The sequence below is a fragment of the Mastigoproctus giganteus genome, chromosome 10, assembly GCF_048544385.1.
Source record: "Mastigoproctus giganteus isolate SK-2022 chromosome 10, ASM4854438v1, whole genome shotgun sequence".
Taxonomy (NCBI): Eukaryota; Metazoa; Arthropoda; class Arachnida; order Uropygi; family Thelyphonidae; genus Mastigoproctus; species Mastigoproctus giganteus.
In genome coordinates, this window is record NC_143584.1 from 94,855,593 (window position 1) to 94,874,050 (window position 18,458).

General features: G+C 35.3%; 1 protein-coding gene across 1 annotated transcript in view; it reads left to right on the plus strand.

Moving 5' to 3' along the window:
• The window catches only part of LOC150079165 (guanylate cyclase 32E-like), a 333,869-nt gene that overhangs the window by 283,485 nt on the left and 31,926 nt on the right, over window positions 1–18,458 (plus strand). Inside the window, exon 19 of the mRNA XM_090383559.1 lies at window positions 3,643–3,741. Within this exon, the coding sequence (XP_090239685.1) occupies window positions 3,643–3,741 (99 nt within the window). The remainder of the gene's footprint in view (window positions 1–3,642; window positions 3,742–18,458) is intronic.

Consider the following 18,458-nt stretch of genomic DNA (forward strand, 5'->3'; position numbering starts at 1 on the left):
TTCAACCATGGAGATTCTCACAAATGAGCTCTGTGAGATTGACCACGACTGGGAGAGAAGTGCGAAAGTGAAAAGGAATGTAACTGTATCCATTGGCCCTTATTCTGAGATTCTCAAAGAAAGATAGAGGAAATCTTGACAGTCAACAATGCATGCTTTCTTCAAAAAAAGGGAAGATCCTCAACCAGAGACATCATCACAGAAGTAAAATCTCTGCATTACACCACTGTAAAATAAGATCAATGCAGGTGCCTTACAGTGGCGCTTACAAAAACTTTCGAACATATCAAAGTAAATGTACAAAATTTATTTTTTTAATTTAATTTAATTTGGTTATTTTATACTGTATTACATTTAATTGATTTATATTCATAAAAATTCTGTTTTTACATTCATAGCATTCATTTCAGAGTTTTAAATATAATATTATATTACTTATGTCAATTTTGAGAGGGGCCTGGAATGTAAATCACTGACTTCTCATCGACTTACATTATATAATTAGATTCATTTTACACCAATTTTTTTTGCCACAGTTCCTTCGGGAACGGAACCCTGTCGTAAACTGAGGGCTACCTGTACATTAAAATCAAAAACATCGAAGCTTTCAAGGTGGTGTGCCTCTTCATCATCCAAATAGTGCATGGCACAATAAGGCATAAATAGCAAGTTTGTCATGTGATAGCGGAATGAGGACATAATGACACACACACACACACACACACACACACACACACACACACACACACACACACACACACACACACACACACAATACAACTAATCAGGGTATAGTGGCAATAAACAGGGTGCATTGGTAACAATATTCTGAGCTTGGCAACGTTCATCAAATTGCAGGATGGCAGATTCCATTATAGGGTGGGTGCACATAACTATTTGCGGCACTGCCAATTTTGCTCAGTCCACTGTTGCTGATCATTACTGAAATGAACAGTATGATAAACTTGATCCCTGATATAGCAGTGGCATTATTGACTGCCTGCACAATTTCTGTTTTTCCTTGTGGCTCAAGGCACTTCGTTTTGCTATGGTGGGCCCCAATTTCAACCACAATAAATGTATGCATATCTGCCCTATTATGGAGTCCATCATCCTACAATTTGACAAACATTGCTGCACCTGGAATATTGTTGCCAAAGAACATTGTTTATCACTGCCAGATCACTGTGTGTGTGGGGGAATCACTGTCCTCATTCCTATATCATGATAAACTGTCTATTTATGGCACATTGTGCCATGCAGTATTTGGTTAATGAAAAGGTGCACCACCTTGAAGTAATCACATTTTTTATTTTAACTGATTTTATCTTGCTTATATTTTATGATTTAACATATTTTATCCTGATATATTTTTATCCTTTTTAGTATATTATTTGTATTCATTTTTAACTTTTACTCACTTTGTATATTTATTTTAATAAAGTTCAGTCAGTCATCTCAGGTAATTTTATTGTTGATATGGTCCCTGACACGCAGGCCTTTTCTATAATAAATAAATAATAATTGAAAAATTAATAAAATTCTACTTAAGATTAATGCTTTATTATACACAGTTAGAGACAATTAAAAAAAAAAAGTGTCACTTGGATATTCTGATTGACCTAGTGATGTGTTAATAAAATATTGAAAATAATATAAACTTTTAGGAATTGTCCCAGGGCTAGTCATGCATGGGTCCACCAAATTAGACCTGCACCCACAGTAACTGGAACTAAACCTACCCATAACACATGCAAAAAAAAAAAAAAAAAAGGACATATTAAGAAAATTTGTATTAAATATTCTACTCATTCTCAGTAATAATGCAGTAGTTAGCTTAAAATCAAAATAAATAAATCAATAATATTAATATTTTATTGTGTGTGTATATAAAAAAATAAAATTAAATTCAGAAAAAAAATTAAACCTATTCATAATATAATTAGTTTTACAAATTTTTTGGCAAGTTGCTGTGCAGAAACAAGACATCAACATTTTATGGGTTTGCTGTATTCTTCTTAGTTGGATTATATATCCAAATGCAGAAAGCTTTGTGTATTGTATTGTTGGCAGAAATGGAAAGAATTAAATTAGAGAGGATGAAATGTAGCTGATAAAGACTGGACATCACTTATATTCTAAAATGTTACCTGCCATAGTGAGGAGTGTGCTTACCTAAATGCCCCCCACCAATTTCCAGCCCTGATTTCAAACTCTAAATACTGTTTTTCTTAATCATATGTATTATTTTATATATTCATATATCTCACGTCTTTATATCATTTGACTTGGCACACTATGGCCTAAGTTGCTCATGCGTTATTAGTTGAAATCAAATCAAATTGTTATATCAATATTTATATCCTTATTACTTTGAAAGAATCTATAATGAATGCTATGTTGCCTATGAGCCATATTAAATTGAAATCAAATCTTAATTCAATATTTATATTCTTATTACTTGAAGAAGTCTGGACATGAGCATACACTTTGTGAAAATAATGTTAATAAATAGTAAAAAATGAAAATGCAGATGATTTTGTTTGTATGACCATAAGCTACTTAAATTATATAATAATTATGAATTCCCTGCAATGAATGCTTCTTAAAAAGTTAGAATCCTTTTAAGCTGCAATTTTAAAGAAACTTTTAGTGATGTTTTCCTTTCGGTTTTGTGTTAAAAAGATTTCATTTTTAGCATTGATTCAATTTCTAATTCTGCAGCACTGGCTTTATATGGTGGTGTTTACATTACTAATTTTTTATTTTACTTTACATTACTAATTTTTTATTTTACTTTACATTACTAATTTTTTATTTTACTTTACATTACTAGTTTTACATCACTAGTTTTATTAGTAATACATTACTAACGTATTATATAATAATAATAACATCATAATAAGCGAATTCAGAAACCAGAAAGGAACTTTTTTTTAACTACTTTTCATGTCTGACACGATGCCATATTAATAGAGGGATGGTGATGGGGAAGGTAAAATAATAGTTTTAAATCTAGAAAACTAATCTTACCTTTTATGTAATATATGTAAATTTATAATGATATCAGAGTAGCAGAGTACAGTAAAAAAAAAAGTAAAAGTAAAGTACAGCCATTATCAGCCCACTGCAGGATGAAAATTTTCACAATAAAACCATGATACATTACTTAGGAACAAGAAAAAAAACTAATAAAACTAGTCCTTTATATGAGTTGGTATATTAATTTCTGTTATCATATTAAATTATTTACATTCAAAAACTGGAAGTGCAGTTGATGCATGAACTGCAAAATTTCTGAAGATCTGACCTGCAACCCTCACCCATATGTGGTGACCTGTGGGTTCCTGCAGTACCCAACCCAATGAAGGACTCTACCTCAGGCACTCTCCTAGTGTTCCTATGTGAAAGGGTAAAAGAATTAAAAATTTAGCTCAAAGTATTTGGTAATCATGGGTATAGTATTAAGGACCCCATAAAATCATTAAGTGTTCAGTAGCTGGTAAGTGGGCTAAATAGCATAAACACATATTCTCATGCAGTATGCCATGCCACCTTCTGTAGACATGGTTTTTTGCCAAAAAGCATGTCCACTGCATTCCCTTCCTCTAACTATACTTTTTACTGCTATTATTTTTATAGGTCCATGTGTGGCAGGTGTGGTAGGACTCAAGATGCCGAGGTACTGTCTCTTTGGAGATACAGTGAACACTGCTTCCAGGATGGAATCAACAGGAGAAGGTGAATAAATAGTAGAGCAATGACTGATATATGTACACCACAAATCCTCTCAGTGTACCCACACAAGCACAAAGTGTTTATGTGGATGTGCTCAGAGGAATTGTTAGAAATGTTTTCATTATTATAAAAATGAGAAATTTGGTTTACTCATTTACTTAGGTCGATCTTCTTGTGTCATAATCATTATACAGGTAGTCTTCTGTTTACAATATTTCTATTTACATTGTTTTGTACAATGACATCACTCTTTTATAACATTGTTGATATGATGTATGATTTGCAAAGTTTCACTGCTATAGCATTATGAAAACTGAAGGATGGCAATTATTTTTCTCTGTAAGGGAAGAAGAGTGCATTGTTTCCTGTGCCTGTGTAGAGTAATTATTGCTAATTCTCTGTGAGTTTACTGTTCACTGTGAGAATAACATTAGACAAATCCCATTAAAACTTCCACAAACCTTGTATGGAAAATGGACAAGTACATATGTCAGACATACATATTTACAGCTATATATATGTCTTATCAACAAATTTATGTGGCTAAGTTCACAGAAAACAGTCTCTGTTGTGAAATTCAAAGTAAAACAATTTGATACAGGTGAACATACATCCAACATTTAACTTGCCTGAGCCATAGCAATGATGATTTGTGAAAATGCTGAAAATATTTTCAAACACTTAATAATAAGTGCTGCTAGGATTAAGGTGTTCACTGTGTGAAGAAAAAGTAGAGTAACAAAACCGTGCTCATTCTAGATCAGCAAAGTGAAATAATGGCACACATAAGAAAATATTCTGACATTCACCTGCTTATAAATATTATAAAAACAGAAGCATTTTTATTTGAAGACAAATTTCTTTTATCATCTATCAGCAATATCGAGAAACTGCTGCAAACAATGTGTGCAAAATATGTAGTAACAAAGTTCTCATTAGAAGCTTTCATTATATCAATAAAAACCATTTACTACATTTATTCAGTTCTCCTGCCCCATGACATATGAAAATTGTTCGTTTATGTTAGCATTCTTTTAACTTTGTTGTAAACAACTTCACTATACAGTCAGTGGGACTGGCAGTTATTGCCATGTTCAAGGTGGTCTGCTATTCCTACCATACCTAAGCAAGCTGAAAACGGACAATTGGTAAAATTTACCTAAAGTATTAGCATTAGTAGAGGCATATGATGCAAGAAAGCAAGCTTATACAACATCAGCCAAAAAAAAAAAGGAAAAAAAGAAACCCTTTCCATTTCACCAAGCCATTTGCTCCAAATGTTTGTCTAGTTCTGCCTTTAATTTATTTAAGCTGTCCACTTCTACAATGGCAGATGGAAGTTTGTTCCAGCAATCAACCACACGCTGGCTAAAGGCAAATTTCCACACATCTATTCTACAACTGTCTTTCCTCAATTTGAATTGATGTCTCCTCCAGTGATTAATCTGGGTAAGAGGAAGAATCCCATCAGCATTGAGCATGCTCAAACCATTCAAGGCCTTATTCACCTCAATCAGATTACCTCGCAGGTGTCTAGTCAACAGACACTGCAATTTGCAAATCTTAAGTCTTTCTTCGTAAGAGCAACCCTTTCTTCTATTTGCTAATCATGTTGCCCTTCGCTGTACTTGTTCTAGCAGCTCTACATCCTTCCTAAAATGAGGCCTCCAGACCTGTATACAGTACTCAACCTGCACTGCTCAGAAAAATTCATATCTTGCACAATTACCCCCAGGTTCTTTTCATTCTCTACCACTCTGAGTGGTACCACACAGTTTATATGTTATTCTGGGGTTATTGCTACCAATATGCAGTACGTTACATTTGTCAACATTAAACTTCAGTTGCCACCTCAGTCCATTTGCTCAATGTTTCTAGATCCGGTTGCAGTAGCACACTGTCATTAGTATCATTAACAACTCTGCCAACTTTCGTATTGTCTGCAAACTTAGATATTAAGCCTGACATACCTTCATCAATATCATTAATAAATACAAAAAACAATGGACTCAAAGATGAACCCTGTGGGACTCCACTAATAACATTAGTCCACAAAGAGCAGTGTCCATTGATTACCACTCTCTGTCTTCTCCCACTCAACCATCTCTTTATCCATAGCAGCATTTTGTCCTTAATGCCATACTGCTCCTATTTGTACAGTAGTCTTCCATGTGCACCAGTATCAAAAGCTTTCTTGAGATCCACGTACTGGATTGTTATAAAATAAGTTTTCCTAATCATGAGACCCTAGTGTCAAAACGGTTAGATTTAGCAGTGTGAAAATTGGTCGGTATGTCATTTAGGGTATGGGGAAGCGATTTGTAGAAGAAAAAAATTAGTTTAAATTTCTGCCACCAGGGGAAAAACGGCACTGCACATATGTAAAGGTTGTCATTTACTTCAAGACATGCTGCTTACAAAAATGACATCCTGTTAGATAAAAGCAGAAACACTAACCCTTCCCTATCTCTTCCATCATGCAGTATGACTGATGACTTTTGAGGTTATGATGAACATCGTGGAAAGATCCAATATTCCTTACATTTCGAGGGTACAGCTCTAAAACGGTGTTCGCAGGCCGGCCAGTAGTTAGTACACCGGACCGAACCTATTGGTAACTCTCTAGGAGGCTTCCAGATCAGCTAGTGTATAATCTTGCTACTTCTACTCTGCCAGATAGTGACTGGAGGGAGTCCGAGTAGTGTGTATGCGGGGAGCATTGTCGAGGCCACCTTATGTCAAGGATCTGGGTATATTCTTATCATGTGTACGCCATGTCCAAAAATTTCATTACTTCATACAGCATGTCCCACCCACTTTTTCTTACTATTGAGTACACCATGAATTGTCAAACTAATAGAGCAAGCTTATCTGCGAAAAGATCTAAACCTCCCAAGCACTTCCTAATTCATTTCACAAATATACGTGGTCTTAATTCTAATCTCAATGATGTCCATTTCCACTTGCAGTCTGCCAAACCCCATGTACTTTTTCTGAAAGAATCTCAGTTATCGGTTGATTCAACTACTGCTCATCTCAGATGCCCAAATTATTCACTGTATGATTCCTTTCGCCTCAAAGGTCATACTTGTGCATATGTCCATTCTGATATTCCCTGTCAGAGACTTGGCAACTTGGAATCTCCTCTCTTTGATCTTCTCTGGCTTAAAATCTCTCTACCTCATTGTGGCAAATTCATCTGTTGTCTCTGCCGTTCTCCCAACTCCACTAATCACTTGGAGCTCTTTGACTTCCTCTCTTTACAACTTGACTTTCTCCAGTCCAACTTTCCTAACAGTGAGGTAATTTTCCTTGATGATTTTAATGTCCAGAACACCAGCTAACTTCCATTTTATAGTCACACCAACCCAGCTCGTCGTGATGCTCAGGCTTTTGCAATTACTAATGACCTTGCACAGATTGTAAAAAGGATAGGTGGAACAGGACCAGGGTATGTCTGCCAGGGGCAAAGGTTGATGACGTTGTAGAGCAGATATCATCTTTTAAGGGCACAAAAGGTGATATAGTTGTACACGTTGGCACTAATGATATCAAGAGTAGGAGACCGGCAGAATTGCTTAACAAGTACAGGTCACTGTTGAAAAAAAGCCGTGAAATAGGGTTGAATTTGAAAGTGTCTGCAATTCTGCCCAGACACGATAGGAGGGAGTATATGATGAGAGCCTTATTGATCAATTCGGCCCTGGAAAGATTGTGCAAGGCTCAAGGGATAGAATTTTTTTCATCCTGGACTGTACTTGTTAACAGGAGAGACTGCTTCTACGGGGATGGGATACACTTAAATAGAAAGGGTGCAAGAATATTTGCTGATGCTATCGAGGCAGTGTTAGGTGGGTCGGAAAACTGATAGCTTGGGGGGATACAAGGACTAATAGTTTAACAGTAGCTGTAGGCAGAGGTGAAGGTGATTCTTGCACAACTTCTATAGAATAAGTAGCGACCTGGAGCGTGGGGTGTTGGGGTTTCAGGGACGGGTGGTGGTCATCGTGAATTTGAAGTGTTGGTCAAGACATCAAAGGCGGATATTGTTGGAGTATCAGAGACATGGTGTCACACTGATATAAGGAATGCCGAACTGGAATTTGGGGAGTACAATGTGTACAGAAAAGACAGAAAGGATAGGAAGGGAGGAGGTGTTATGCGGTTAATTAAGAAAAACATAAAATCAAAAGAAGTGCATCCAGTTGATATAGATGAACAGTGCACTATTGAGTCAGTTTGGTGTGACATAAGCACTGCGAAAGCAAAAATAAGAGTAGGAGTGTGTTATAGGCCTAATGACTCGATTGAGTACAATGAACAATTGTACAGAGAAATAGAGTGGGCTAGTAAATTGGAATGTCTTATAATGGGGGATTTCTACTTCCCAGATATTGACTGGAACTTGTGGGTTGGTCACTCACACACTAGTCAGATTTTGTGGATTTATTGGATGATTGTTTTCTGCAGCAGCATGTTCGAGAGGCAACCAGAGAAAGTAATACTCTTGATCTGGTTATCAGCAGTGATCATTCATGTATTAGGAATTTGCACATAAAGGAACCACTAGGTGGCAGTGATCACAGTGTACTGACGTGGGATTTACTTAAAGATTTAATTACCATCAGGGGTAAAGGAAAGGGTTTTTGCTTCCGTAAAGGCGAGTACAGTGGTCTCCGACAGTTTGTAAATTCTGTACAGTGGGATCAACTGACGATGTTACCAACAGTAAATTCTAAGTGGGAGGCATTCAAGGAATTAATCGTGGATGCTACTAAAAGTTTCATACCTATTAAGAAATATTGTTCAAGGTTTAGGCCTAAATGGTTGTCAAATGAACTAATGAGACTCGTAACAGAGAAGAAAAATGCATGGGATGCATACAAATTAACACGTGACACAGAAGCCTATGATAGCTACAAGTTGATCTGTAACCAAGTTACAAAGGAGGTTAGGCAGGCGAAGGCAGATTACGAGAAATCCTTGGCAAAAGATGCTAAGAAAAACAGCAAGGATTTCTTTACTTATATAAACTCTAAAAGGAAGGGGATGAATCTGATTGGTCCACTTGACATCGATGGTTCGACTGTTGATGATCCTGCTCAGATAGCAAACAAACTGAATGAGTATTTTGCATCTACATTCACACGTGAGGAATTATTAAGGTTTGAAAATGGCAGAAGGTTATCAAATTGTAGCAGGATACTTAATGATTTTGTAATAACTGAGAGCAAAGTGGAAGAGAAATTGTTGAAGTTAAACGTAAGAAAAGCACCTGGGGTGGATGGGATCTATCCAGTTATATTAAAGGAGGCGGCAAAGCAACTAAGCAAACCATTAGCCATAATTATGAGAGCATCCTTGGACTCAGGGGAGGTTCCCACGGACTGGAGATGTGCAAATGTATCCCCAATTCACAAAGGGGGATCGAAGGGTGACACGGGTAATTACAGACCAGTCAGTTTAACTTCTGTTCCGGGTAAAATAATGGAGTCGCTGGTTAAAGATGCATTGAGGGATCATCTAGACAAGACTGCAGCAATAATTCAGACACAGCATGGGTTTGTTAAGGGAAAGTCTTGTCTGACAAATTTGATAGGATATTATGATGTGGTTACAAAGGAACTGGATGCAAAAAATAATTTTGATATCATATATTTGGATTTCAGGAAAGCTTTTGATACTGTTGCGCATGGAAGACTATTGTACAAATTGGAGCAGAATGGTATTAAGGGTAAGTTGCTACAATGAATAAAAGGATGGTTAAGTGGGAGAAGACAGAGGGTAGTAATCAATGGGTGCTGCTCTTCTTGGACTAATGTTATTAGTGGAGTCTCACAGTGTTCGGTGTTGGGTCCACTGTTGTTTTGTATATTAATCAATGATATTGATGAAGGTATATCAGGCTTAGAGTCGAAGTTTGCAGATGATACAAAGGTTGGCAGGGTTGTTAATGACAGTAATGGCAGTGTGCTACTGCAACAGGATCTAGATAATTTGGGCAGATGGGCTAAGAAGTGGCAACTGAAGTTTAACCTTGACAAATGCAAAGTACTGCATATGGGTAGAAGTAACCCCAGAGAAACGTACCAACTGTGTGGTACTACACTTAAGGTGGTAGAAAATGAAAAAGACCTGGGAGTAATTGTGCAGGCAGATATGAAGTTTTCTGAGCAATGCAGACAGGCTGCCAGGGCAGGTCATGGAGTTTTGTCAATGATATATAGGAATTTTGCTAGCAGGGAAAAGGAGGTGATTATCCCTCTGTATAAGGCAATGGTCAGGCCACGCCTTGAGTACTGCGTACAGGTCTGGAGGCCTCATTTTAGGAAGGATGTAGATTTACTTGAGCGTGTACAGAGAAGGGCAACAAGATTAGTGAGGGGAATGAAGGGATCCTCTTATCAAGAGAGGCTTAAGTTCGGCAAATTGCAGTGGCTGGAGACTAGGCACCTGCGCGGTGATCTTGATTGAGGTGTATAAGGCCTTGAATGGGTTCAGCACGCTGAATTCTGATGGGATCCTTCCACTTGTTCAGATTACGAACCTAAGGGGGCATAAATTCAAATTAAGAAAAGACAGATGTAGATTGGATGTGCGGAAATTTGCCTTTAGCCAGCTGGTGGTTAATTGCTGGAACAAACTTCCATCTGTTGTTGTGGAAGTTGATAGGTTGATTAAATTTAAGGAGGAACTGGACAGGCATTTGGAGGGAATGGTGTGCTTGTTTTTTTTTTTTTTTGGCTGATGCTGCATAAGCTCATACATTTGCTTTCTTGCATCACATGGCACTACTACTATTATTCATTTACCTACAAGAATACCGGACAATCCTAATCATACAGCCAACAAGCTTGATCTTTTTCTCACAAACGACCCTTCTAAGTACACGGTCGAAGTGAGAGGTCCTTTAGGCACTTGAGATCACAACTTGGTGATTGTCTCTTCTCCAATGGAGCCTTTATCTCATGGCTATGCCCAACCTCGTGTTGTTTGGCATTACAAGAATGAAAAATGGGATGACCTGCAAGATTTCTTTTCTTCTTTTCCTTGGTCGGATTACTGTTTCAAAACTTCTGATGTCAACATTTCCTCAGATCATGTCAATGAAATTATTCTTGTAGGAATGGAATCCTTTATTGCACACTCCACTTTAAAATCTCATCTTTTATCTAAACCTTCGTTTTCCAATAAATGTGCTAAGGCTGTTCAAGAAAAGAACGTTGCATATTGTAATTTGCTTGTTTCCAATTCTTCAGTTTCATTTTCTGCCTACACCAAAGCTCGCAACAATTGAAAGCAGTCATTATCAGTCCAAACTAGATTTTGAATAGGCTAAGAGTAGAAAACTTGCTTCTTGCGCTAATGGTAGCTGAGCATTCTGGTCTCTTGCCAAAGCTATTGGCCGCAACTTTTGCTCATCTCTGCTCCCACCTCTGTCAAAACCAGATGGTTCTGTTGTCACATTTTCTTCCATCTCATGTATTAATGATCTTGGTAAAAACCTCCCACCATTCCCAACACAATCCATTGAATGCCTCCTGTGGTCGTTCGACAAAAGGATGTCAGAAAGATTGTGAAGATTCTCGATGCTAAGAAAGCTCCAGGTCGTGATGGTATTTCTCCACTTGTTCTCAAAACCTGTGCTCCTGAACTTACTCCTGTTCAAAATTATTTATATCAAAATTATTTTTTGATAGATATCAAAATTATTTTTTGCATCCAGTTCCTTTGTGACCACATCATAGTATCCAATCAAATTGGTCAGACAAGACTTCCTCTTAACAAGCCCATGCTGTGTCCGAACCATAACCAAAGTATTGTCTAGATGATCCTGCAGTATATCTTTAACCAGTGCCTCCATTAATTTCCCCGGAAAGAAGTTAAACTAACAGGTCTGTAATAATAACTTGTCACCCTTTGATCCTCCTTTGTGAATTGGGGCCACATTTGCACATCTCTGTACTTAAAGTTATGTGGACAGAAATTTACACAGTAATGCATCCCCTGTTTATATCAGTTATTTAAACAGAAAACAATGGCTCATAAATAGGGAACTACCTGTGATCTATAAAAAAAGTTTTTTTTTCCAGTTCCTCAAGGATACCTGCTTATTCTGAGAAGAGAATACTTTCAGAAACATTTTTAATCCAATATGAAACCAGATACTGCCCTCATATCAAGAACTCTGTGGCCGAGTGGATCTGCCACTCACCATCTGTTTGGAAAAGGTTCGGTTATGAATCCTATCATTGATGCAAGGTAATTTTTGAACAAGTTTTCAAGTGCCACTCAGTTAGCTTGTCTCAGGCGGAAGACTTTCCCATGTTGTTTCTTCTCTCTCTCTTTCACCAAATGTTCTTACAAACACAATACTTGGTACAAATGCCATTGCTCAGCAGGTGGTGTCTACGCAATAAATAAAAAAAAAAAAAAGTAATACTTATTGTCACATGGCCCGAATTAACAAGGTAATTTGTGCCATGTGACAATCCAGCTAATTTAAACAATCCAGCAAAATTCTCCTTCTGCAGTTACTTTTTACAGATTTTTATGAAGACTCTGGTAACTTATACTTACAGCATTTTAAGTTCAGTTATCTCAGTTAAATATAAATCAACATTTCTCAGCTGGTGGTTTGTGAATCCCTTCAAAGTTTGCTTGAAAATTTTGATAATGAATTCTTTTTCACTTTTTCTTGATTCTGCAGTTATTTTAATTTCCTTCTAATACTTAAATTTTAAAAAAAAAGAAGAAGAGTGGATCTGTGGGTCCTCCCCTGGATTTTGAAAATCATGGTGCAAATATGCCAAGTTTTCAAATTTCGTTTTTTTTTTTTTTTTTTTTTTTTTTTAACAGTCTTAAACAGTTAGTTTTGAATGTTATCCCCCTGATATCTCAAGAAAAAAAATAATTTTATCATTTTGGCCACTCAGTGTACTTTTAGTTCTTTGTTGTAGTGTGTTTAAATATCACCTTTTCCTTTATTTTTGTTACTTCAATAATATCGCACTTACACAATACACAGTATTCGTTCTCATTCCACAGTAATACTTTTAAACAAAAACTTGAAATTATTCAAAAGTTTGAAAATGGTGCATCTATTAAATCACTAAAGAACCATTATAATGTTGGTGACCAGACCATATGCGACATTGTATAAAATAAAGGGAAGCTATTTATTTGATTTAAAATCAACATCGTAAAAAATAAAGGGCAGCATCGTATTGGACACGCGAGTAGTACGTGTTAAGTTTTTCGGTCTTTTTCTGTGGTTAACCAAGGGTAACTGAATCAGCGGATACGGGGACACAACTATATATATATATATAAGGCTTGTTTTTTGCTGGAATGGCATTCTGGAAGTTAAAAAGAAATACAAATTAAAAAATCGTATATTTAAAACAAAAAAATATTCATTTTAAAATAAGGATGATTATTTATTATTAATGCTGTTGGCATGTTGTGCATCGACAGAGTTAAGTTAGACTCATAGTTAAAAGAAACACAATGAGAAATATGATAACCCAGGGGCTCACATCTGGTGAGTATGGGGTTGGCACACCCAGGGTCCTGAGCTGGATATCATCATTCTTCTCTTTCTTGGTGATTCCCTTCTACTTTTGACTCTCTCTCTCTCAGGGTAACTCGGGAATTTTTTTTTTTTTTTTTTGGCTGGTGCAGCATAAGCTTCAGGCTTCCTTGCACCATGTAAATAATAATAACATGATTTTACTGTGGAAAATTTATAAAAATATTTTGAATAATAAATAAATAATACCTATTAAATTAGTTTTAATTAATTCGTTTGCCCAATTTACTATATTTTGTGACATGTCAAATTAATGCTTATGGCACCCTTATTTAACATTTGTATATAACAAGGTAACATCTAGTGAGAATAAATTATCATTATCGCCAAGTCTACAGTCCTTAAGGTTATTAAATAGTGTATCGTAGTTTTTAATCCCAAATTGTATCACCTGTCTTAGACAGGTGATACAACTTTATTTCTAATTGTGTCCAATTGATTTTTTAATTTTTTAATTGTGTTCAATTGTTTTTTAATTGTGTTCAATTGAGTTTTAACTATTTTTTATTTTTTATTGTAATGTAAGATTTGTAATTTTTTTCATTTTAATTTCTGGAGAGTATCATACGGAAGTGTTCAATGTATTATATTGAGGTAAATTTCTCTTATTATTTTACAAATATTGATATCAACGTAAAACATATTGAGCATTACAGCTCTGGTTCATACTATCAAATATATAGTATATATGAGTAGGAAATGCAAGAAAATGGGAAAAGCAACAAAAAAGAAAGAGACAGAGAGAGAAACAGGAATTGCACCTGAATGCACAAAGCTGCAAAGACAGGATACAAAAAGATATAATGATAAAATTAGAAGTAATTAATAAAAAATACAAAAAGATGGAGAAGTATTTTTTTTCTCCTATTAACCTTTCCTACCACCCTCATTTTGATGCTCTCTATTATTTAACATTGATTAATTTCTTCTTTCCCTTTCAGCTCATGTACATATGATTGGCTCGTTAATTCAGCCTTTAATTCTATATAATTTTATATATATATATATTTTTTTTAGGTTCTAAACATTTTTTCTTTTAATTTCTCATTCTCTTCTTTTTTCCCCCTATTAGGCTCGGCACCTTGTGTTATTTACTTCTCCATCTTTTTGTATTGTTTATTAATTACTTATAATTTTATCATTATATATATATATATATATTGGAATTATGTCTAATGACAATTAGATTTAAATATTAAATAGCATAAATGAGAGTATTAGTTCCTACATTAATGCTATTGTACAGTGAAAATTAGACATTATATGTGCATGGGTTATATACGTATTTAACTTATTTAAACATTACAACCATATTAACAAATTTTACACGTGACTTCAAAAACTTGTTCACCAGCATATCACAAGACAATTGGATAAAAGTACTATCTGAATATTACATAGAATATCAAGATAAACTAGGATGGAAAAAACAGTACTGGATAGACCTTGTCAACCTTAATGTAAAAAAAAACTATGTGCAAATAAGAGGTGTGGCTATGGGTTCTAGCAGTTCTTGCTCGATAGCCAACCTCTATTTGCACATTTATGAAAATAAGATTAAAGAAGACATCAGATACTACAAGTACATTGACGATGTACTTGTCATCAACTATGCAGATTTCGACAACATGGCTAAGAAAATTTATCCCAAAGAATCGACTATAGAAAGAACCAACACAGAAAGCAACCTACAAACCACCTACCTAGATAGTCAAATCACCATAACGAATGACTTCGTATACACCAGTGGTGGATTTCCGCACAGGCGCACAAGGTGCGCACCTGGGGCCTCTTAAATAGAGGGGGCCTCAAATCTCAGGTGTCGAAAAAAAAAAAATTGTTCATTTTTAATTTTTACACTCATCTTTATTACCGTTACTGAATAAAACTATAATTTAATATGAGAAGTTAGTAAACTCTTATGCGAATATCCCTACATATTATATGAAATATCTATGCGAACTAAGTGAATCTGAAGTAGAATATGTATTATCATTAATGCTTAGTTGTGCCATTTTTTTCATTTAAACATTAGTTAAAATATGTATGAAAGAACTGTGCAACCAAAATGATTAAAACCGCAACACCAAATCTAGAACGTGTGCTATAGTAAAAACGTGCACATAGAATGCACACTGTAGTGGTACCGAAAATATTTAGAGTGGGGGCCTCAAAATTGAATTGCACCTGGAGCCTCTCAAGTGCTAAATCCACCACTGCTAGACACTATGATAAAAGAGACTGGTTTAGCTTCCCACCTATTAAACTAACTAACTGGGAAACTAAATTAACCAAAAATATACATGGAAACATGATCAGAAAGTAAACCAACAGAATTATACACATATGCAATAGCCTAGAAAGCATGATGGAAGCTTTAATAAAACTGAAAAATACCCTCATCAATAACAATATACATGACAATTACATCAGACACCACATAAATGTAGCCGCACAAGCTAAACTCAAACAACCTACTAACATTAATTCTAATAGTATCTTATAAAAAATAATTTTCATGGAACATAAACGCTCCAATTAGAGCTGTAAATTGGCCCCCATTTGAACCTCAGGTTAATTGCGCATAGGTGAGGCTTGTCACCTATCCACATAGTACCTGGATGTCAAAACCATATCCCCCACTAGCAGAGTTGTTAACACCATGAATGTACATACACAGGTCATCATCATCATGCAGGTATATTGCATTCCACTAAAATGAGATTTATTTACAAGCACGGAATATAATGAGAAACCACAGGGTTAATATTCACAATGAAAGAGGCTGTATATATTTGTAAATAGTTATCTCCAAGGGCACATACAGGGCCGTCATGCCTTAGAAAAGCATTGCCAGTCCACCCCTAAGGATAACATGTTTAATTTTAAGATCTATCATTTTAGTTTAATACCACCAAGTCAACTTTTTCCATTTATTTCTATTATTTTTCATTTTTGGCTAAAATTGAAATCATATTGTATCTGCTTCCCACAATAACACAAGCAAAAATATACAATTCCCCAAACTTTAAATTATAATTAACATCCAACCCACTCTCAGGAATGCAAAGCATTAGATTTTGCCTACAGCAAGGTAAACTATCACACCACGGATAAAACCTGGTACGTCTGCGCAACAAATAGTACTACACACATAAAACCTAATGAAAGCGGGAAAATTGAACATTTTCAGACTGATCACCACAGGATATGGAGGTGAGGTACTATGATATTTCAATCTGATACATACCCATAGGGCTTTGAATCTCCTATCACAGTTTGCTGCCACATTCGTAAACCACCCTGTTTATTTAAAATTAAGTACATACATTCAAAAAGATTACTCTCTCATTGTTCCAAATTATCCACCAAGTAATTGCCTAAAGTTAACCTAGAAAACTGGTATAGAGATAACAGAAACGGGTATGTATAATACATTCCTCTAGTAGGGATATATGTCTACTCAAAGCCCCTGAGGAAGTAGCAGAGGTATGGCCATGAGGGAGAATGTTAATTTTTCACTAACTTCTGCTAATTTTCTCCAATTTTTCTAATCTTCTTTAAATTTACATTAATTTGTTGTTTCTATATGTATCTATGTTATATATTTATATATAACATTAATTTGTTGTTTTTATATGTATCTATGTTCTATATTTATATACAAATGTATAACTAGCAGGTTGTTGGGGTCATTACAAACCTGATGCTCCCAAGTAGTACCATAATTTAATAAGTAATAATGTATAAATAATTTAAGTACATATATAATCCTTGCACGTATAATGTCTAATTGTTACAGGACAATAGCATTAACATAGGAGCCAATACCCTCATTTATGCTATTTAATATTTAAATCTAAATGTCATTAGACATAATTCCAATAGTGTGTATATATATATATATATATATATATATATATATTTTGTGTTATTATTATTATTGTTAATGTCTAATTGATTATTTTTAATTTATCGCTTGCTACGTTAATGCCATTGCCCTGTGGCAATTGGACTATTATTATTATTATTATTATTATTAATATTCATATGATGCAAGGAAGCCTGAGGCTTATGCTGCACCAGGAAAAAAAAAGAAAGTTCCCGAGTAACCCCGAGAGAGAGAGAGAGAGAGAGAGAGAGAGAGAGAGAGAGAGAGAGAGAAGTAGAAGGGAATCACCAAGAAAGAGAAGAATGATGATATCCAGCTCAGGACCCTGGGTGTGCCAAGCCCATACTCACCAGATGTGAGCCCCCGGGGCTACGTGCTTGATGTATATTTTTTATTTTGATTGCTTAGATTACTTAAATTTTTCTGGTATCTATTTTCTATAGGGTATTAAGGTGTATAATGAACAGGAGATTTAGTTAGCGTTTTTATTCTAACCTGGGGGTCTGTAATGGTATTAAATTATATAATGAATTTAGTTTTAATTAATCATCATACAATACTAACTAACTAACATTCCCTCACCTGGTCATCTACCCGCTACTTCATCGGGGGCTTTGAGCGGATCGATAGCCAGTTTTAAAGGAATGTCTCATAGTTACCTGTTTCTGTTATCTCCTTACCAGTTTTGCCTAAGCAGTGAGATTATTTTGCTCTTTAAGTCTATTTAATTAATTGAATATGGATATTTTTATTTCAATTTGTCTTTTAGTTTAATTTTAATTTTTGAAAGTATTTTTATTTTAACATCGGATTCGGCAAACTGGTAGAGGGGAAACAAAGCCCAACGGGTAATTATCGGAATAAGCGAGTGGAGTTATACTTATCTGTCCGGTGGTGGTCTTTCGGTAAATGAGGGGTTTGCCCTACTCATTGTTTGTTTTATCACTGGTTTGGTTTTTGAGTGCGCAGCCGTGCCTATTGTTGCTTGATATTGTTGTAGGGTGATGTTTTTGCAAGTCATCCGATGAGTGGGCTGATTCCTACGTCAGCTGGGGTGGGGCTGAGTCCGGGTTTTTTTTTTTATTTCCGGTTTTTAATTGACTCTGTGGTGAAAATTAAATTCTTACATGTTTTGGTTGTTTGTTATTTACAAGCATTGTTTTTTGTTATTTACAAGCGTTGTTTTTTGTTATTTACATGAGTTGGTTTGTTATTTGTTGTTGTTGTTTTGGTTTT